Source organism: Rattus norvegicus, chromosome 10 (genome assembly GCF_036323735.1).
Source record: "Rattus norvegicus strain BN/NHsdMcwi chromosome 10, GRCr8, whole genome shotgun sequence".
Taxonomy (NCBI): domain Eukaryota; kingdom Metazoa; phylum Chordata; class Mammalia; order Rodentia; family Muridae; genus Rattus; species Rattus norvegicus.
This window is the reverse complement of record NC_086028.1, coordinates 103544820-103565836: the sequence shown is the minus strand read 5'-3', so window position 1 is coordinate 103565836 and position 21017 is coordinate 103544820. Positions and strand designations below refer to the sequence as shown.

Sequence of the window (21017 nt, the reverse complement as noted above, 5' to 3'; positions counted from 1 at the left end):
CGTGCATTGGTGTTCGCCTGCGTGTGTGTCTGTGATGCACGTCTGGGTTAAGGATGTCGGATTCCTTGGAACTGGAATTACAGACAGCTGTGAACCGCCGTGTGGGTGCTGGGAATTGAACCCGGGTCCTCTGGAAGAAAAGCCAGTGCTCTTAACTGCTGAGTCATCTCTCCAGACTCCAATTTCTTCTCACTTGCTGCCCAGGCCTGCCTGTTCTCTGTGTCCCCTCCCCAGCCTGATTATTCAGTAACCTGCTCTGAGCAGCTAAGGTCGCTTATGTAACAGAACCTGTCGCCACAGTTCTGCCCACAGCTGTCTGTTGACTTGCCTGTTCCTGCTCTAGCCAGGTTATTCTTTTTTTTTTTTTTTTTTTTCCAGAGCTGGGGACCGAACCCAGGGCCTTGTGCTTCCTAGACAAGCATCTAGCCAGGTTATTCAATGGGTATGTGGAAACTCAGAGCTCCTGGGGAAAATCTGGAAGGTTCCTGAGGCCAGGTGAAATCAGATTCTGGAGTTAACCTATGGGCAGCTCCTGGATACTAGGCAACCAGGCCCTGATTTCTCAGCTAGTGTCAGAGAGCAACTTTTTTTTTTTTTTAAGATTTATTTATTATATATAAGTACACTGTAGCTGTCTTCAGACACCAGAAGAGGACATCAGATCTCCTTACAGATGGTTATGAGCCACCATGTGGTTGCTGGGATTTGAACTCAGGACCTCTGGAAGAGCAGTCAGTGCTCTTAACTGCTGAGCCATCTCTCCAGCCCCCCAGAGAGCAACTTGATAGGGCCTTATCTCTAAAAACCCAAGTATCCTAAGTCTCCACAAGTATCCTAAGAGCCAGGGCATGAGGTTTGCATCTATGAAAGAACCATTTCTTGTAGTCTGGGTCAGTGCCAGGGTCACTGGGGAACCAGGAAAAGATTAGGGGTCTAGTCACTGGGCCAACTCTCCTGCATTTTCAAAGCAAGGAGACCAAGTAATGGTAAACCCTTCAGTCTATCTATAAATAATCGCATGGAAATCTAGAGAAAAAGATAAATAAAGTAATTGTTGCCTTGTCTACTGCACCCGGCTGCTGAGAGTTGTAGGACAACGTGTCTCCTGTCCTGTGAGGTACAGGGAGAGGCCATTGGTCCTCAGCTCCACGATAGGCCACTGACTTCTTTCAGTCGACAACTTCTGGGTTTTTTTTTTAATTAATTAATTTATTTTTATATATATGGGTACACTGTAGCTGCCTTCAGACACACCAGAAGAGGGCATCAGATCCCATTACAGATGGTTGTGAGCCACCATGTGGTTGCTGGGATCTGAACTCAGGACCTCTGGAAGAGCAGTCAGTGCTCTTAGCCGCTGAGCCATCTCTCCAGCCCAATAATTCCTATTTCGTAAGGGGAAGGGATAGCTTTTTACGTTTTAAAGTAGCATCTTTAATTTTTAAAAAGTATTGATTTTGGAGACGGGAGAGTTGGCTCAGCAGTGAAGAGCACGCGACTCTGCTCTCCTTAAGGACCTGAGTTCAATCCCAGCACTCATACTTCCAGTTACCCCAGCTCCAGGGGGATCCGGGAGCTCAGACCCCTGTGGGCACTTGCATTCAGGTGCACATACCTCCCTATATACATAAGAGTGATAAATTAAAAAAAAAAACCTACTGATTGTTCTTGGTGTTTATGTATGTGTGATGGATGTGTGTGTGTGTGTGTGTGTGTGTGTGTATGTGTGTGCAGAGTGTAGCCAGGACAGTTTGTTTTTTTTTTTTTTTTTTTTTTTCCGGAGCTGGGGACCGAACCCAGGGCCTTGTGCTTGCTAGGCAAGCGCTCTACCACTGAGCTAAATCCCCAACCCCCAGGACAGGTTTTGAGAGTTGGGTTTTCTCCTTCCACCTGGGGATCCCAGGTGGCCAGGCTGGTTCAGCAAGGTCTTTCACCTACTGAGCCATCTTTGGCTTTGGCCAGTCTAGCTAGCCCCACCCCCACCCGCCAATGACCTAAAGCTCACTCTGTTGAACTTACTATGTTCCTCCTGCCTCTGCCTGTTCGATGCTGGTATTACTGCCTAACAGGCTCCCAGCCCCTTTCTCTATGCATGCATATTTACATATAGCAGAGCATATATGTATATGTTTGTGTGTTTATTTACATTCGCTCATGCCTACTTTAGGGTACAGCCCAGGGAGTAACTCAGGTGAGAGAGATTCCAGGAATGGGTTACAAACAGTCACTGAGGTCCCATGGCCCTGACTGACTGACTTCCTTTGTAACTCCACAGTGGATTCTGGTCACAACTATCACATTCGCATCTCCCAGCTTCCAACAAGGTTTCTGAGAGTTTTGATGTTGCTAATTCAAAGAACACCGAAGTCCTCTTCCAACTCTCATGTAAAGACTCAAAGAGGGCTGGAGAGTGGTTAAGAGCATGGACTGCTCTTCCAGAGCTACGGTGTACTTATAAAATAAATAAACCCTTAAAAAAAAAAAAAAGACTCAAAGAATCCAGAGAAAGCAAGCACTCCTCTACATCTTCCTGGCACTCTACCCTCCAGAGAGACACAGAGACCTTCAGTGCAGCTCTTTCTAGACTTCTCCCTTTATATTCATTGTCACGTGCATACAGAGACTCATGGGGTAGTGTGCTTCTCTAGTCCCAGGGGGGCAGAGGCAAGTTGATCGCTAAGCTTGAGGCCATCCTGGTCTAACTATGAGGTGCAGGCCAGCTAGGGCTGCATAGAGAAACTGTCTCAAAAACAAACAAACAAACAAACAAACAAAAATAGATAGATGTAGATACATAGATATATCATATACAGATATAGATAGATAGATCAGATATATACATAGATGTATAGATACATATATACATAGACAGAAGCCCAGGAATTTTGTGGCTTCCACAGTCTGAGACCGTGCTGCAGCATATGGTTGAACATTTTACGTATGTCACTAAAAATGCATCTTATTGTTCCACTAGGAATCGATATCCCAAGTCAAAGATGGACTCCTAGTTCTGACCACTTCAACATCCTGGCTTAGCCCAACCTACCTTAAAGCCGCTCAGAAAGCCAGGCATGGCGGCGCAGGAGACTCAAAGTGAAGAACAGGTCCTGCTTTTCCAGGGCATGAGCTCAGTTCCCAGGACCCATGCCAGGCAGTTCACTATGTAGCCCAGGCTAGCTTCAAGCTGGCAGTGTTCATTATTCCTTGGTCTCTCTCCCCAGTGGTCGGATGACAACAGGCAGGCGCTCCCATGCTTGGCTTATGTTTGGGGCTGGAGAAGGAATACATGCCAGCCACCTATGCAGTACCAATGGCGGCCGGAAGAGAATGCCAGGAGCTGGAGCCACCTAGGGAGTCCCCCAGCGTGTGCTACACAAGGCCTCGCTACAGGTAATGAACAAATCTGTTCAGAACCCTCACATAAGGCCTCACACAAATCTGTTCAGAACCCTCACACAACTTCACAAACGCAAAGCTTACGGAATGAATGAGAATGTCCCGGTAACTTACAAATACCGGAAGTGAGAATCAGAGCTCTGTGGCTCTGCTACGGGACTGCCCATACTCGATCTTGCTATGGAGCCCAGACTTGAATTCATGGCAATGCCCCGGTCTCAGCCTGGCTCACTTTGGATATTCCTGACTACTAGGTACTCAGAGAGAAGCCCAGGCTGTGGGGTGGCCTGGACCGAGATGACATGGCTGACTCCGCACACGTGACCCTCTCGGGATCTAGGAAGCATCCTTCCTGGTCTTTGGACGCTAGAGTCAGCAGCCCCGTGCTCCACGCCTCTTCACTACAGTGGACTCCATCTCTGCAAACCGAGTCATAAAATAGGCCGTCCTTGAGTCGGGAGGTGCTTGGAGTTGAGTCCTAGGAATGAGAAACTCATCCACTATAAACGCCCGACGTCAGGAGGGACCCAGCCCAGACTGAAGCACAGAGAAAAGCCTTCGCCGGGGCCAGACTGACTGTGTCGCAGGTACCCCACCTGCCCCGGAACACAAGGGCCACCATGAACAAGGCCATGTTCCAATACAAGTTATTTGTAGTCACCTGAATCTGAAAGTTTATGTGAAAGATTTATTTGTACTTTTTGAATCACTCTGCGCAGTGCCCCCAGAGACCAGAGCGGTCCGGTCTTCCTGGAACTGTAGCTACAGGCGGTTGTGAGCGCTGGGACTAGAACTCAAGCCTGCTACAGCCAAACTGTGCTTTGAACCGCTAAGACACCTCTTCGGCCCTGATGTTTGACCCTTTCTAGATGGCTGTAGTTAGCTATCTCCTCTAGGTTGAAACATTCGCTCCTGTAGGGAGCCAGAAGGCTCAGCAATGTTCAGCTCCGAACCACAGGGGAGCTGCAAGGCCTGGCTGCTAGCTTATAAAGTCAGTAAATGCTGAAAGGCCTGAGCCAACCACACGCAGTAGCTCCAGGAATGAAGTGAGTTGTCACCCATGCTGTGAGGGCTTTTCAGGGACGCAGCTGCCCTGAGTCAACCATGTCCCCTGTCAGTAATAAACACCCTGGGTACTAGACTCAATGGGATCTTCCTTTGGTCTGTTGCTGGTGCCCTTTCTGAGGTAAGTAGATGCATTGTTCATATCCTCTCTGAAAAGTCATGTGATACCATTGATACCCGGATAAGGACAGACAAACCCCAAAGTAGATGGGGGAGAACTGGTTGCACAGTCCCCAATGGGTGATAAGACACAACTAGGGCTTAGCGTGTCTGCCCACAAAGGACTCACACACAAAGGAGCAATGATAGAACACACAGATACTCCGAATGAATTCTCTGCTCAGCATGAGCCTCTGATTTGGCAGGAAAGAATGGGGAAGGGGAAGGCATGGAAACGCAGCCTTTCTGCTGCTTACAACTGTCAGGATGTAAGATGTAGATGGTGTCACCTGTCAATGTCACACAAACCTGAACACACATCCAGGCAGAGAAACTGTCAGCTGAGGAACTGCTCATCAGAGTAGCCTCTCGCCATGTCTGTGGGACTCTGTCTTAACTACTAATTCATGTGAAAGGGTCCAGACCACCATGGGCGGTGTCATTCCTAAGCAGGTAGGGCTGGACTGTAGGTGGCTGAGCATGAGGCTGGGAGCGAAAGTACACAGCCTTCCTCTGGTCGTTTCTGCCTCAAGGTCCTGCCTTGGCTTCCTTGGATGACAGACTGAAACGCGTAGGATGAAATGAACTTTTTCCTTCTCAAGTTGCTTTGGTCATGGCCTTTACCACAGAAACATAAAAAGCAAACCAGACACAGAGAAACCCATCACAAATTAGACCTGAGCTAAAGAGCCCTCAAGTGCTGGGATTGCTGGCAGGCCCCACCAGGTGAGTTTGAGAGAAGCTTTGGAAAGGAAGCAGGAATGGCCACTGTAGTGAGAATTTTTTATTTCTTTGAAAACCCAGTTGTGTGACTGTGCTTCTGTTTTTGATCCCAGGTGTGGGGTATGGCATTGCTTCAGACTGTCCACAGCAGCGGTCATTCGTCTTGTGCCCTAGCAGGGGCATCGGTTGGCCAACTGCACATAGCTCACGTTTGGAATTCTGGGGACTTTTGAGGGGGTATAAAAAGGCCAGAGCCCCAAGAAGAGGTGGCTGCTGCATCCCCTGCGGCTTAATTTATTGTCTGATGACTTGCTGCCTCAAGGATCTTGACACCCCTGACCAGCAGGGCATCTACTCCCCCCCTTTCCCCTCTAACCTTCCTAGTGCTGGGGGTTCGGAAGGGGTTGGGGTAGGAAAGGGTGGTAGCTACAAGAACCCAATAGAATATCCCACACCTGCTGTTTCAGAAGGACCAGTGGCTACAGGGTGTGCTGCAGAAACCTGCCACACACCGGTCTCGGTGCAGGCGGCCTCACTGGGATGGTGCAGTTCTGAGGAAATCCTTGACGGTTCACACAGTGGGCGCAGACATGGGTTCTATTTATTTATTTATTTATTTATTTATTTATTTATTTATTTATTTTATGTATGTGAGTACACTGTCACTCTCTTCGGACACACCAGAAGAGGGCATCAGAGCTCATTACAGATGGTTGTGAGCCACCATGTGGTTGCTGGGAATTGAACTCAGGACCTCTGGAAGAGCAGTCAGTGCTCTTAACCACTGAGCCATCTCTCCAGCCCGACATGGGTTCTTTTTAATCACCATCATCATGTATGGATGTGTGTGTGTGCTAAACACATATACATGGCAGACAAGGGACAATGGGGGGGGGCGTGGTGGTTTGCTTCCGTATGGGTCCCCAGGACCCAACACAGGTTGTGAGGCTCAGTGCCAGGCACTCTGTCCCACCGAACCATCTCTCCAGCCACTTTTCTTTTTTGAGACGGGGTCTAGCGATGGCTGGTCTTGAACTCACAAGCAATCCTCCTGCCTCAGTGCTGGGATTCAGGTGTACACTGGGCATGCCCCCCACCCTACCCCTGCCTTTTTCTTTTCTTTTTTCCTTGTTAATACCAGGTTTCCTTGTTAAAACCCACGATCCTATGCGTGTTGGCTGGTTATTCTACCAGCGAGTTACTGAGTTACATCCCCCAGTGGTTGGCCGGTCTGGCCAGTCTGGCCTTCTGGCTTCATCTCTTCTCCCCACCCCACCCTCTCTTGCAGCAGGAGATAGGCAGAACTCCAGCACTCAGCTACAGCCTCAGCCCCAGCCAGTCCACACTGATACTGCTAACTCCCATAGAAAGCCAGCCAGAGGGTGATTGCCACGCCCTGTAAGCAGGCGAGGGGTGGGGCTGGGGGACAGACTTGGCCAGGTGGTGGCTGTGTGTATCTCCCAGTGACAATCTGCAGGCTTTCCCCGGAGTTCCATCTCGGTGGGGCGAAGAATGGCGGGAGAGGAGAATGTGTTCACAGCAGGGAGACTATACAGGGTGGACAGGCAAGCCAGCGTGAGGTGGAACGGTCACTTCATTTTTGGAGGCTCTCTGAGGTGCATGCAGGCTGGGGACTGGGTGTCCTCACAGCTTCTGGAAGATCATTTTCAAAATGATCTGCACGGGGAAGAGAAGACAGAAAAGCCCAGGAATGGATGGCCGTGTAAATAAACGGTTGTTGGTGCTGGCACACAATTTTGGTCCCAATACTTGGGAGGCAGAGGCAGGTGGATCTCTGGGTGTGAGGCCAGCCAGGCTACATAGTAAAACCATGTTTCAATATAAATAGACAAGCAAATAAAAGGTCTAAACTAGTCCCGGAGTCCACAGGATGTGGAGGCAGAAGGATTACAGGTTCAAAACCTTAATGAGATGGCTCAGCGGGTAAAGGTGCTTGCCACCAAGTTGACGACCTAAGTTTGATCCCAGAACTGTTGAAGAATACTCAACTCCAGCAAGTCAGCCTCTGACCTCCACACATACAGAGTAGACAGGCAAGTGTAACAGAAAGGTGTTTTAAAAGTCTGTCAGGGGCAGGAGAGATGGCTCAGAGGTTAAGAGCACTGCCTGCTCTTCCAGAGGTCCCTAAGTTCAATTCCCAACAACCACATGGTGGCTCACAACCATCTGTAATGAGATCTGATGCCCCCTTCTGGTGTGTCTGAAGACAGCGACAGTGTACAGTGTACTTATATAAAATAATTAAAATTTTAAAAACATGAGTGTCTGAAGATGCCTCATGTCAACACACACACACACACACACACACACACACACACACACACACATATACAGTATTCAATCCCCAGCACCTGAAAATAAAATCAAGCCAGTCAATCCTATCAGCAAAAGGAGAAAAAAACAAAAAGAATTATCCCTATCAGCTTTCTGGCCACATTTTTCTATTTATCCTTGGCCCCTCTCACCTCAAAATGTTTCTCTGGGTAGCCCTGGCTGTCATGGAACTCTATAGGACCAGGCCAGCCTCAAACTCAGAGATCTGCCTGCCTCTGCCTCGCCAGCATGGGACTAAAGGCGTACGACGCCATGTCCAGCTTTATCCTTGGACTTTTACTTTTTCTTTTTTTTTTTTTTTTCTTTTTTCTATTTTTCGGAGCTGGGGACCGAACCCAGGGCCTTGTGCTTGCTAGGCAAGCGCTCTACCACTGAGCTAAATCCCCAACCCCTATCCTTGGACTTTAAGAGGACTATTTATTGTATGTTCACACAGCATGGCACGCATGTGGAGGTTAGAAGATAACTTTCGAGAAGTGGTTCTCTCCTTCCACCTCGTGGGTCCTGGGGGTCAAACCCAGGTTCTCTGGTGTGACAGCAAGTACTTTTTTTCTCTCCAGGAGCTGAGGAGCGAACCCAGGGCCTTGCTCTTGCTAGGCAAGTGCTCTACCACGGAGCTAAATCCCTAACCCTAGCAAGTACCTTTCTTTACCCAGTGAGCCTTTTGTTTTTTTTAAGATTTATTTATTTTATATATATAAGTACACTGTAGCTGTCTTCAGACACACCCAGAAGAGGGCATCGGATCCCATTACAGATGGTTGTGAGCCACCATGTGGTTGCTGGGATTTGAACTCAGGACCTCTGGGAGAGCAGTCAGTGCTCTTAACCGCTGAGCCATCTCTCCAGCACTTAGTGAGCCATCCTGCTGGCTTCTCTGAATTGCTCATGGTATTCTCTGTGTCAAAGTTGTAGCAAGCCTGATATGGTTGTATACACCTCTAATCTCAGCACCCCAGGAGACTGAGGCAGGAGGATCACTACAAGTTTGAGGGCAGCTGCATCTATTTAGAAGGGCTATGTAGTGAGACGTTGTCTCAACAATAATTAATAAACACTAGCCACATGCCCTTCTGTGGAGCTGGCCTTGGCTTTTGCATCTAGACACGGGTCAGTGTTTCTCCCCTGCTCTTGCCGCCCTGGCCACGGTGGCCATGTTAGGGAGTGGGATCCACGCAGTCCATGTGGAAAGACTGTTGCAGGGAGGGGTGAACCTCACCTGGGTGAGGGCATAATCCTCCCGGGTCAGATTCTCTATGATGTCAAAGTGATCCACACCACACAGCTCCTGGAAAGAGGCCTTCCATCCTGCAAGGCGTAGTGTCTGGATAGAAATGGGGGTGGGGCGGGCATAAGAGTGTGGCTGGGGAGGTAGCTCTCAGTGTCTGGTGCACGGCAAGTTTATTTGGATGGTTTTGTTGAATGAGAAAATGACTGTCCTGGGGTCTGGGTAGACAGGATTTGTATTTATTACAGTCCTTGGGGGATTCCACCAGAGCCTGGCTTATGTTTACCAAGCCCATTACCACCGAGTTACACCCTAACCTCTCTCTTTTCTTTTAATATTTTTTTTTTTTTCGGAGCTGGGGACCGAACCCAGGGCCTTGCGCTTCTTAGGCAAGCGCTCTACCGCTGAGCTAAATCCCCAACCCTCTTTTAATATTTTTTAAAAGATTTATTTATTTTTTATACACTGTAGGTGTCTTCAGACACACCAGGGCATCTGATCCCATTACAGACGGTCGTGAGCCACCATGTGGTTGCTGGGACTTGAACTCAGGACCTCTGGAAGAGCAGTCAGTGCTCTTAACCACTGAGCCATCTCTCCAGCCCCCCCGCCCCCTCTTTTTTTAAACTTTGAAACAAGGTCTTACTAAGTTCCTTAGGCTAGCCCTGGGCTCTCTTTACAGCACACCCTGACCACATGACCCTCTCGCCTCAGCCTCCGGAGTAATCGGGAGTACGTATGTGCACCACCAGGTCCAGAGAGGGAGATCACGCGATGCTGAACAGGGGCTAAGCTGGTTGTGGGCGGTACCTCACAGAACTCCTTGGACTGTCGGTGGAACTCTGGAGAATCGTGCTGAGCCACAAACACCAACACAGGGTAGGCTGGAACCACAGGCCGTGCTGGAGCCACCTCCAAGAGTCGCTGCGGACTGTTTCTCTCAGCATCTTCCCTGGGATGGGACAGTGGAGGTCAGGGCAGAGGGGAGACAGGCCTTGGGTGGGGGTACTGGAGAAGAGGGAGGGCAGGCGACTCACAGGGTCATGTGCAGAAGGTCATTTTGGGAGGTAAATACGAGGGGCTCCAGGTCGTAGATCCCACTCACCAGGAGAAGGCCTGTGAAGGAGAGGAGCTCAGGCCCAGGGCTGGGCCTAGATGGAGCTGCCCAATCCTCCATGGCTCCAGAGAGGGTAAGAGCTGTCTGGCCAGCTCTTCCCGTACCCACAGAGCCCTTATAGGTCAGATACCAGATTCTGTTTTGACAAACAATAAGGAACCTTGGATGTTGGGTGTGACGCCATGCTTGGTCCAGCTGGCCAGGAGCATCATGGCAGCCAGGTGAGCTCCCGCAGAGTGTCCACAGAGGTAGATTCCCCTGGGTGAGACAGAGACTTGGATTACGGCTACTTCCCTAAGGCATGGGAAGTCCCAGTCCCGGTTGGGCTCCACAGATCTACCCCTCCCTTGGTCTACAGAGGGCCTCCATGAGACACCTACTCATTGCTCGGATAGCGTCTCTGCAGAAACACAACGCTGCGGCTCACCTGGTCCACCATCTGGTCCAGTGTGCCTGAGAGCAAAATGCTCGGTCAGAATCCACCGGGGAGGGGGGCTCTGGCCCCCAAATCTTCAGGGGCCACCCTTATTACCTTTGGGTGCAATGTCATAAGCCACGACGGCCACCACAATTCCCTGTGCCGTCAGTGGGTTTACCATGAACGCCGAGTCATCTTTACTGTGGAAAGACAAAAGCGGCCAGGGGGCTGGAGGCTGGCCCGTGGGTTAAGAGTGCTAGCTACTCTTCCAGCACGCAAAGGTTCATCCCTCAGTTCCCACATGGACGTTCATGAACATCTGGAACTCCTAGTTCTGCAGGCACCAGGCGGGCTCGTGGCACACTCACACACATGCAGGCAAACACGCTACACACAAAATGATGATGATGCATATAATATGTACTTGGGAAGGAGAGGCAGAAGAATCGGGAGTTCAAGGCCACCCTCAGCTACTTAGTGAGTTTGAGGCTAGCCTCAGCTAAGAGACCCAGTCTCAAAAAAACCGAAGCAACAGAAAATGAAAGATAAAGACGTGACAAGTGGAGACAACTTGACTGTGATGTTTCGTCCCTCAGGTCCTGGACACACACGCCCTGCGGCAGATAATCCCATGCACACAGGACACTGTGCTGAGGGAAAGAACAGGCTGTGCTCACTACGGACTTTAATCTCTAAGCTGGCTTCCTCCCTTGGAAAACAGGACAATTATGTTCCCTGTCTTTGCAAGTTGTGAGAGTTGAAGGTGAAAAGCACAGCACAGTGGAATAAATACAACGGCCAAATAAGACGAAAAATTAAAGAGATGAGTGCGCTGTGGGGCGGGAGGGTTCCCATGACAGGCATCTCAGGACGGTCCTCAGAACAGTGGTGTCCTCCGAGACCCCAAACACCCTTCTTCTCAACACAGGGACACCAAGTCTATCCATTTAGTGTGTATGCAGCATGCGTGAGTAGACACAAACTTCCTGTTTTCTGTATCCCAGCCTGGCCTCAAACTCCCTATGTAGCCGAGGATAACCCTGATCCCGACCTCCCCAGCTCCCGAGGGCTGGAATCGGAGGTACGTGCCATCATGCTGAATTTGATTCAGTACCAGCAATGCAACCCAGGTCCCACTGACCCACTACACCCCACCTTGCTTCGTGTCTTCTGAGACAAGGCTGGTCTCGAACTTGCTGCCTTAGCTTCCCTGCTCTTATTTCCAAAGCACCAAACACTCCAAGTCCCTTGCCCACCGGGCCATCTTGCAAATTAGAAATTGATCATCTTGAGATCATCTAAATAGGGACAAGGACATCTAAATCTAAGACGATGCCTTTTTTTTTTTTTTTTTTTTTTTTTGGTTCTTTTTTTCGGAGCTGGGGACTGAACCCAGGGCCTTGCACTTCCTAGGTAAGCGCTCTACCACTGAGCTAAATCCCCAGCCCCAAGACGATGCCTTTTTTTTTTTTTTAAGATTTATTTATTTATTTTGTATATGAGTACACTGTAGCTGTCTTCAGACACACCAGAAGGGGACATCAGATCCCATTACGGATGGTTGTGAGCCACCATGTGGTTGCTGGGAATTGAACTCAGGACCTCTGGAAGAGCAGTCGGTGCTCTTAACCACTGAGCCATCTCTCCAGCCCAAGACGATGCCTTTTTAAAAAACATTTTTTACTAGCTTTTTATTTATGAGTACACTGTAGCTGTCTTCACACACACCAGAAGGGGGCATCAGATCCCATTACGGATGGTTGTGAGCCACCATGTGGGGGCTGGGAATTGAACTCAGGACCTCTAGAAGAGCAGCCAGTGCTCTTAACCCCTGAGCCATGTGTCCAGCCCTGAGGTGGTGTCTTTATGAGAGGGAGCTCTGGGACACACGCATCAGTAACCATGTGAGGACGAAAGCAAAAGCTGAGACAGGGCCACAAGTTGAGGAACACCCAGCCAGAGCACACCACCCCCTTTGCACCTCTAGCCAGGCCCCTCAGCACCTCGATTCTGACTTCCTGCCACAAGATGTGAAAGGTCGAGCTTCTCTTCTTGCAGGCTGGTAATGTGTCAGCTCCGGAACACCGTCCTGGGGAAGGGTGACTCATGCTCACTAGTCAACCTACATTCTCCAACTCACCTTCCACTCTGCCAGTATCCTCCATGCAAGAACATGAAGAGGGGGAAAGCTGTAACAAACGGTAGGGGGCGCTAGTGAGCCAGACACCCGGCAGTCTCCAGGGGACCATGGGCCCCGCACCCTGCCCATCTCACCTTTGGAATCCTCATCCGGAAAGTAGATATCCATTTTCTCCCCTACACCATCTCCATAGGAGACATCCAGCTGGTTCCTCCTGGTGGCCCGGGCCTTCTGGGTGGCTGCAGAGGCAGATGAGTCGCTGTCAGTTAACCCCAGATACTGCAAGCTCTGGGCAGTTTGCAGCAGCCTCCTCAGTGGTTAAGTGGTCAGCAGAGGCAGCTTCCGCTTGGAGCCCCGCCCCCACCCTGACATCTGCGGGCAAGTGACCCCCGTGGTCCCAGAAGGCATTGCGGCTGGCTGCCGCCACTTCAGTGCCCTCTGATTCCGTTCGCCACTAGATAGCACACACCTACCTAGGTGTTGGGAAAAGCGGCGTATTTTCTAAATTATTTTTATTCATTCAGTGTGCTTGTGTGTACATGTTAAGGTGTCAATGTGTCGAGGTATGCTTGTGCAGGTCAGAGGACAACTTAGGGGAATTTATCCTTTCCTTTCGTCCCCACAGTTACTAGGGATCTAACTGAGGTCAGCAGAGATCTTGTGTGTGTGGAGTGTGATTGCCACCAAGTCTGAACGCAGGTCCTCACGTTCGACCAGAGCTCGTCATCAACTGAGCCAGAGCCTCAGTCTTTGCCTTACTTTTATTTATCGATTTAAAAAGTGTTCGATGTTTGTGTTTCCAAGACAGGGTTTCTCTGTGTGGTCCTGGTTGTCCTAGAATGTGCTCTGTAGACCAGGTTGGCCTTGAACTCTGGGATCGGCGTGCCTCTGCCTCTGGAGGGCTGGGATCAAAGGTGTGCACCACCACACCTGTCTCCCTGTTTTATTTTTTGAGACAGGGTCTCAAAAAAGGTCCATCAAACTCAGGTTACCAGGCTCCCATGGCAAGCACCAGTTACTCACTGAGCCATCTTTGTCACCCTGAAACGGATAATCTTGAGACCATCTAATTAGGGACAGGGACATTTGAATTGGAGACAGTGCCTTCTAAAAAAGATTTTTATTATGTTAAACAAAAACTGGCTGTGGAGAGGTAGAATCTCGGCGGTTAAGAGCAACAGTACTGGGAGAGTTAATATCCAAGTGATTCATACCTCACACCACAAAAGATCAACTCCAGATATGTTAACCATCAACCAGACTTTGAGAAAGCACCTTAGGGGGCTGGGCTCAGTGGTTAAAAGCACTGACTGTTCTTCCAAAGGTCCTGACTTCAAATCCCAGTTCACGACCATCTGTAATGAGATCTGATGTGTCTGAAGACAGCTACAGTGTATGCTAGTAAATTTTTTTTCTGGAAAGAAAGCACCTTAGGAGCCAGTGATATGGCTCAACAGGTAAAGAGGTTTGCCACCAAGCTTGAAGATCTGAGTTCAATCTCCCAGACCCACACACTCCACACACATTCATAAAAGGACAATAGCAAAACAGACTTTCATGAACCTGAAGTCAACAGAGACCACACAGAACCAGGAGAAGAGATTCAGCTGTGACTTGCCAGCACCCGGTAGGTTGGGGCAGTTGGGTCTTAAGTCAGCCTGTGCTACAGAGCAAGCCTGTCCTAAGACAAACAGAAGTATTTCCTTAGGTAAAGAACAAGCATAGATCACACAGGTCCCATACAATGGTCACAGTCATTCTCTCTACCAGCAACATGGCTGTGCCCTGCCCCGCCCCTGCCCCGCCCCTGCCCCGCCCCCTGCTCCTCTCTTTGAGACAGTTGCTCAGGACTTTCCCTTCACAGCCTATCTCGATTCAGGGTTCCCCCTCCCACCAGCACTGAGACTCCCTGGTGGGTTCTGCCTTCTTTTGTCCCTGGAAGGTAGTGACACCCCCTCTATTCTTCCTGTTCCTCCTTGAACCCCCAAAACCTGCGACATCAGCATCTGTCACAACCAGCATCCCTTGGGGCCACTCCCTGGCTGAGATCCAACCACGGCCATGCATGGGTTAGCTTAGGGTGTCACAAACCTCCTGACCCTGGGACTAAGCACCTCCAGGAAGTGTGACTTCTGGGCCAGAGGGTGGCCCTGTTTGCCAATAGGAGGGAACTGGTGGTGTCCTCCACAGACGCTTCCAACCAGGGAGAAGTGTGTGCCTCAGGGTCTCGTCAACACAGGGGTTGATCAAAAGCTAGTGATTTTATTAAGAGTCCTGACAACTTCCCTGGCTGAATTAGATTATCTTGATGCCAAAACCACACTTTTGTTCTTGGCTGAAGTCTCAGATATTCAAAGCACCGCTGACCTAATTAACAAGGAAGGACCAGCCTCCTGGGACAACGCTCACTGGGCTCGAGACACAAATCTGAGGTGATGCACAACCTCCCCCAGAGTGTGAATACCCTCCAGGCTCTGAACCCATAGGTAGGAACACAAGAGGGCTTTCGCAAGACACCCCAGAATAAACTTCGTAACAAAGAGAGAAGTAGACTTTAAATATTCATAACCCAAAGAGCCAAAATGCTTACAGACAAAACCCCAGGTTCTAGAAGTCATGGTCCAGAGCCAACTGGAATGCTGTGTTGGCAGTCTAACAGTGCAAGCAGGGGCCAGAGGCCATGCAAATGAATCCAAGCATGAGGAGGGACTGGTCAGTGGGAAGCAGAAACCAGAGCTCACTACAGGTTATACACACGGAGTCAAGCATGCTGTCTCTCTCTGGGAACTTCTGTTGGTTTGAGACAGGATCTCATGCAACCTCGGCTGGCTCAGAGTCCTACCTAGCCGAGGGTGACCTTGAACAACTCCTCCTATCTACGAATTTCAACATCTGGGATCCTCGGACGGCAGAGTACACTGTTTTGTTCTGCAGTTTTGAGACACATTTATCCAGGATGACATGGAACTGCTACGTACCCCAGGCTGGCCTTGAACCTCCCACTTCAGCCTCTTGAAATGATAAGACTCGATTTTTGTGTTTTTAAGGCTTATTCTATTTCTATTTATGTGTGTATGTGCACCTCCCTGTGCGCACGTGTGCAGTTCTCTGTGGAAGTCAGAGGAGGGCTTCAGATCCCCTGGAGCTGGAGTTAGAGCCAGTTGTGAGCTGGGAGGATTCTGATCCTCTTCGAGAGCAGTGCATGCACTTAATCACTGAACTGTCTCCCCAGCCTTCAGAGTCTGGTGCATTTTGATTTTTTTACTTCATTTAGTAAATATGCTTTTTTTTTTAAAAAAAAAAGTTAATTGATTTTATGAGTAGTTTCCTGAAGATATGTCTGAGCGTCATATGCATACATACATGCCTGGTGCCTGAGGAAGCCAGAGAATCCTGTCAGACCCTCTGGAGCTGGAATTACAGACAATTGTGGGCTGCCACGTGGGTGCTAGGAATCAAACACAGGTCCTCCGGAAGAGCTGCTAGAGATTAACCACTCTCTCCAGCCCCTATGAACAGGTTTTAATGTCAGCATCAGTTATGAGCTGTACCAGTCTCTATATCTTGTTTGTTTTGGGGGCTGGGGAAGGAACCCTGGGATTGAACGTGTGTGTGTGTGTGTGTGTGTGTGTGTGTGTGCTGTTCCGCCAGTCCTTGTTACAGACTCTAGAACAAATAAAACACCAACCTAGCTGGGTAGTCCTGTAGTGATAGGAGAGTGGAGGCAGGAGGATCAGAAGTACATGGTCATCCCCCACAAGGTGGAGAGGTCGGGATAAGGCTAGGGTAGAGAACAGGGCCTGTGGCTCAGTCTCAGAGTTCAGTCAAATCCAAGGAGCACAGGGAAAGGCAAGCTTGTGAGCAGGGAAAGCACAGAGCATTGGAGGAGCCTGTCTGTGAGCGCTGCGATTGGGGGTGGGGCTGGGGAGGGGAGTGTGCACCAGCAGGACAGCCCTGCTAGCACTTCCTGAGAGCTGACCACAGAGGGTTCTGAGCGTCCAGCACAGTGGCCTAGTCTGAGCCCTGGGCTTTGGCTAGTGAGTTCCTTCCCCTGCTGGGCTGGCTTTTTAACTCCTGCTGGGCTGGAGAGATGGCTCAGCGGCTAAGAGCACTGACTGCTCTTCCAGAGGTCCTGAGTTCAATTCCCAGCAACCACGTGGTGGCTCACAACCATCTGTGATGGGATCCGACGCCCTCTTCTGGTGTGTCTGAAGGCAGCTACAGCGGACTTATATATAATAAATAAATGTTTTTAAAAAAAAGAAAGAAAGGCGAATGTGCTCACTCCAAGGCCACACATCTCCGCATACCTACTGTGACAGCCACCGTGAGGACTCTTTAGAGTTCAGAAACAGCTCCAATCCACAGTAAGAGGCCAAGGAGAATATGCATGTGGTGGCCCCCAAAGCCTGATCCTCCCCACACCCCTCTCTCTATTTTGAAAACTTCCAAGGGCAAGGGTTTGGTCGGTCTGCTGAGACCTGGCACTTGGCCAGCGTTCAGACTCCCGCTCTGAGCAGACAGCCAGCTGTTCCCACAGCCTACTTCCACCTCAAAGCAGTTCCCCACCCAGCAAGGACGCCTCACCAAAGATTGCATCCACCACAGCTGTTCCCACAGCCTACTTCCACCTCAAAGCAATTCCCCACCCAGCATGGATGCCTCACCAAAGATTGCATCCACCACAGCACCTCAGCACCCTGGGGCAGAGGGAAGACCCAAGCTCTGATTGCTTTAAAGGGAACAAAGGTTTGATCCCCTCCCCCATCATGGTCTCAGTATCCCAATCTTAGCATTCATTATGTAACTGAGGATAACCTTGAACTTCTGGTTGGCCTCACTGGTGCTAGTATTACAGCCATGCACTCACCGTGCCAGTTCTATGACAGAGAGTTTAACCCAGGGCAGTGCATGCTGGGAAGAATCCCACCCATCATATTTCTGGGCATAGTGATTGGCACCTGTAATCCCAACACTCTGGAGCCTGAGGCAGGAAGTTAATGAGTTCAAGGCCAGCCTGGGTTACATAGTAAATTTGAGGCCAGCCTAGGCTACTCAGAAAGGCCCCGTCTCAGAATAAAATAAAAAAAATTAAACTCAAAACAGCTGGGTGAGGTGGGTAGTGGTGGAGCACACCTTTAATCCCAGAACTTGGGAAGCAGAGGCAGGAGAATCTGAGTTCAAAGCCAGCCGAGTCTACAGAGTGAGTTCCAGGACAGCTAGTGCTACAAAGAGAACAACAGCAACAACAACAACAACAACAACAAAATTTAAAAAAAAAGTAACAGTACCCCGCTTTCTTTGCTATTTTTAGTTTGAATTTCCGTGCCAACCATAGAATGTCCCTTTAAAGCAGTGGTTCTCAACCTTCCTAATGCTGCGACCCTTTAATACACTTTCTCGTGGTATGGTGACCCCCGACCATAAAATTATTTCCAATGCTATTTCAGAACTGTAATTTTACTACTGTTATGAATCATAATATAAATATCTGATATTTCTGATGGTCTTAGGCAACCCCTGTGAAAGGGTCGTTCAATCCGCAAAGGGGGCCTCAATCTATGCGTTGAGAACCATAGCTTTAGAGCTTAGAGGCCCTTAGCCAACCAGGAAGTCTCATTAGAACTTGGCCTCCTTCAAGCCTTTTCTGCCTCCAGCCACACCTCCACCTCCCGCCCCAGCAGAGGCTCACCCATGTGCCCAATATAAGAGTAATGCCCTTCCAATCAGGGGTGCAGCCCCCTCCCCAACCCCAGAGAAGCGGCCATACATCGAGGTCCCTTTGGGACAGTCCCACAGTACCCTGGCTTCCTATCTGCATGAAATTCCCGACAACTTCCTCTGTTTTCATGCGGATGACCCATCTTCTGGGTGAGTACTGCTTCTCCAGTTCCTGTGGACAGACAGAACCCTGTGAGACTCTCCCTCTCAGGGGGTGCATCGACCCCACCTGCCCGTGACGGCTGATCTTCTCTACTTCTCTGCCCTGAGAAGACCCTGTAACGCAAGCAGCTTTCTCAAGCCCCATCAGCCTCCACTCCCCACTCCCTCCACTAGCTGCCCGTTGGGTATCTCAGCAGAACATCTAAGATGCCTCCAAAAGGGTGACAAAGGGGTTCCCTAGTGGCAACCGTGCCTTTAACCAGCTAACAGCCTTCATGAGACATGAGGTTTGTAAATGGCACTGGGGGGCCACATTCCTATAGGAACTGAGACCACAGGAGGTGAGGCAGCTGTGTGGCCATAACCGATCAAGTGGTACGGGCTGTTTTCCTGGGAGGACAGTAGTCTGACCCCAGGCACGTACAGGGTCACAGGGTCAGAGGTAAGGAAGAAGAAGTCAAAGGTCAGTTTACAAACGTCCGCTCAGCCAGACGGCTGATGCAGGAGGCCATGCAGCTGAGGTGTGGCTAAGCAGCCGCTGTAATCCCAGCACTCTGTGGAGGCGGAGGCTGAGGCAGGAGCAGAGCAAGTTTCTGGATATCCAGGCCTAGAGAGTGAGACCCCGTTTATAAATAAACGAAGTAAAACGTGGGGACATAACTCAACGGCGGAGGGTTTGCCTAGCACGTGTGAGGTGCTGGATTCGATCTCCAGCATCACGCGGGGAGAGTGTGAGATGCCCACAGGTAACAGAGAAAAGCAAGCAGGAGACAGATTCCTGAACAACAATCGGAATCTTTCCCCCCCCCCCCCCGGAGCTGGGGACCGAACCCAGGGCCTTGCGCTTCCTAGGTAAGCGCTCTACCACTGAGCTAAATCCCCAGCCCCAACAATCGGAATCTTGAAGACAGTCTTCACACAAAGGCCGGGGGCTGAGCACCGTCAACCTCCACCTCTTACTGGTTGTCTCCAGCTTAGGACTCCTGCTCTTTGGTATGATGGGCGTGCTAATCGCCTAGAGGGCTAGAAGGGAGGTGTGCGTTGCTCAAGCACAGTTGCCTCTTCCTGTTCAGTGTGCGCCTTAGGTGCTATACACCGTCTTGTTCAGGTCGGTACCGGTAAGGTACCTTGCTGGATGCCAGGGCCCGGGCTTGGCACTGGACCGTCCTCATTTTTTTGTTGTTGTTGTCCTTTTGTTTCTGGAGATGGAGCCTCTTGTGACTATGTAGCTGTCTGAGGACTAGCCTCCAGGATGTGCTGAGATTATACACATCTGCCCAGAAATCTTTTTTTTCTGAAATGCATACATCATCTGGGCGTCTCACTAGAATTTGTCCTCCCTCAAGCCTTTTCTGCCTCCAGCCACACCTCCACCTCCCGCCCCAGCAGAGGCTCACCCGTGTGCTCAATATAAGAGTAAATGCCCTTCCACTCGGGGGTGCAGCCCCCTCTACAACCCCGGAGAATCGGGGAGTAGTCCCTTCTGGGGCTGGAAGTTGTGAGCTGTCTGATGGGTGGAATCTAACTCCGGTCCTCCGGAAGAAGAGCATTGAATGTTCAACAGCAGAGCCATCGATCCAGCCCTTTCTTTGCCTTCATTTTTTTAATACTAGGATTTACGACTGATTTAAAAAAAATCTATTTTTTTTTCTTTTTTGATTTTTCAATAGGATTTCTCTGTGTAGCCCTGGTTGTCCTGGAGCTGGCTCTATAGACCGGGCTGGCCTTGAACTCAAGTCGCCTGTCTTCGTCTGTCTGGAATTGAAGGCGTAGGCCACCACCGACAACACAATGTTCCTAACTTTGAACAGTTTCTAAATGATGTCTGTCTGCGACCAAAACGAAGAACCCCGTTTAATACAAGCCAACCAGTCAAGAAATCATTACGGAATGGTAATTAACTTCAGAAATCGCCAAAATGGGTTGTCGTGCTTTGTGTACACCACCGTAGATAACTCTTGCAGCAACCACGGTCAGGCAGAGTAACCAACCACAAACTCCTGAGTGCAAAGGTTTCTGGGCATGCTTAGTGTGAGCCAGAGGATTTTTAGCAGGGAAATTCTCAAGACTGTCTGTCTGTCCCAGAAGGTGCCTGCTTTGCTTAGCCACTCACAGCAGGGACCCCTGCCTTGGCATCTTTCGGACTGTGGTTACAGAAACATAGACCCCCACACTGCACAACCTCAGAATAAGGTCCGAACCCTCAACCCCTTAGTTCTGCAGGACTTCAGTTTTCGCTGTCTTTAAAACCAGACTAACAGGCTAAAATTACCCTGTAACGAGGAAAAATGAAGAAATCTGGCACTCGAGGTTAGGAAATCTGGTTTGTGGGCATCCTAAAATTCCTAAAATTCCAGTCTCGGCTCGGAGCGGTTGCACCACACCTACCTCTGAAGACAAGGTCCTCCACGGAGCCTGGCCGGGAGAAGGAGAGGAAGGAAGAGCCATGGCCAGATCCCGAGGGCTTAGTCGAGTCCAGGGTTTTCACTGGACTGAGAGGGGAGGCGGGTCTCACCAGGCTCCGCCCTGCCGG

The 21017-nt window shown here is 50.0% G+C and overlaps 1 protein-coding gene and 1 long non-coding RNA gene across 9 annotated transcripts; one reads left to right on the top strand and one right to left on the bottom strand.

Moving 5' to 3' along the window:
- Positions 1-5428: 5428 nt before the first annotated feature.
- On the bottom strand, positions 5429-21015 carry Afmid (arylformamidase). 8 transcript variants are annotated; one of them, NM_001111366.1, is made up of 11 exons: positions 20873-20963; positions 18404-18494; positions 12736-12840; positions 12602-12650; positions 10576-10661; positions 10424-10496; positions 10204-10301; positions 9964-10042; positions 9737-9878; positions 8918-9022; positions 5429-7020 (listed from the first exon to the last, which is right to left on the bottom strand). In NM_001111366.1, the coding sequence occupies exons 1-11, from the start codon at positions 20930-20932 to the stop codon at positions 6988-6990; spliced, it is 921 nt and encodes a 306-aa protein (NP_001104836.1). In that variant the 5' UTR covers positions 20933-20963; the 3' UTR covers positions 5429-6987. The 8 variants fall into 8 exon arrangements, with proteins under 8 accessions (NP_001104836.1, XP_006247885.1, XP_063125938.1 ...); XM_006247823.5 differs by lacking the exon at positions 8918-9022 and having other exon boundaries at positions 5939-7020; positions 20873-21014; XM_063269865.1 differs by lacking the exon at positions 5429-7020 and having other exon boundaries at positions 8361-9022; positions 20873-21014.
- Positions 9668-11276, top strand: LOC102548046 (uncharacterized). The gene is made up of 2 exons (XR_358032.5): positions 9668-9805; positions 11058-11276. It is a non-coding gene; the product is annotated as an uncharacterized LOC102548046 (long non-coding RNA).
- Positions 21016-21017: the final 2 nt, after the last annotated feature.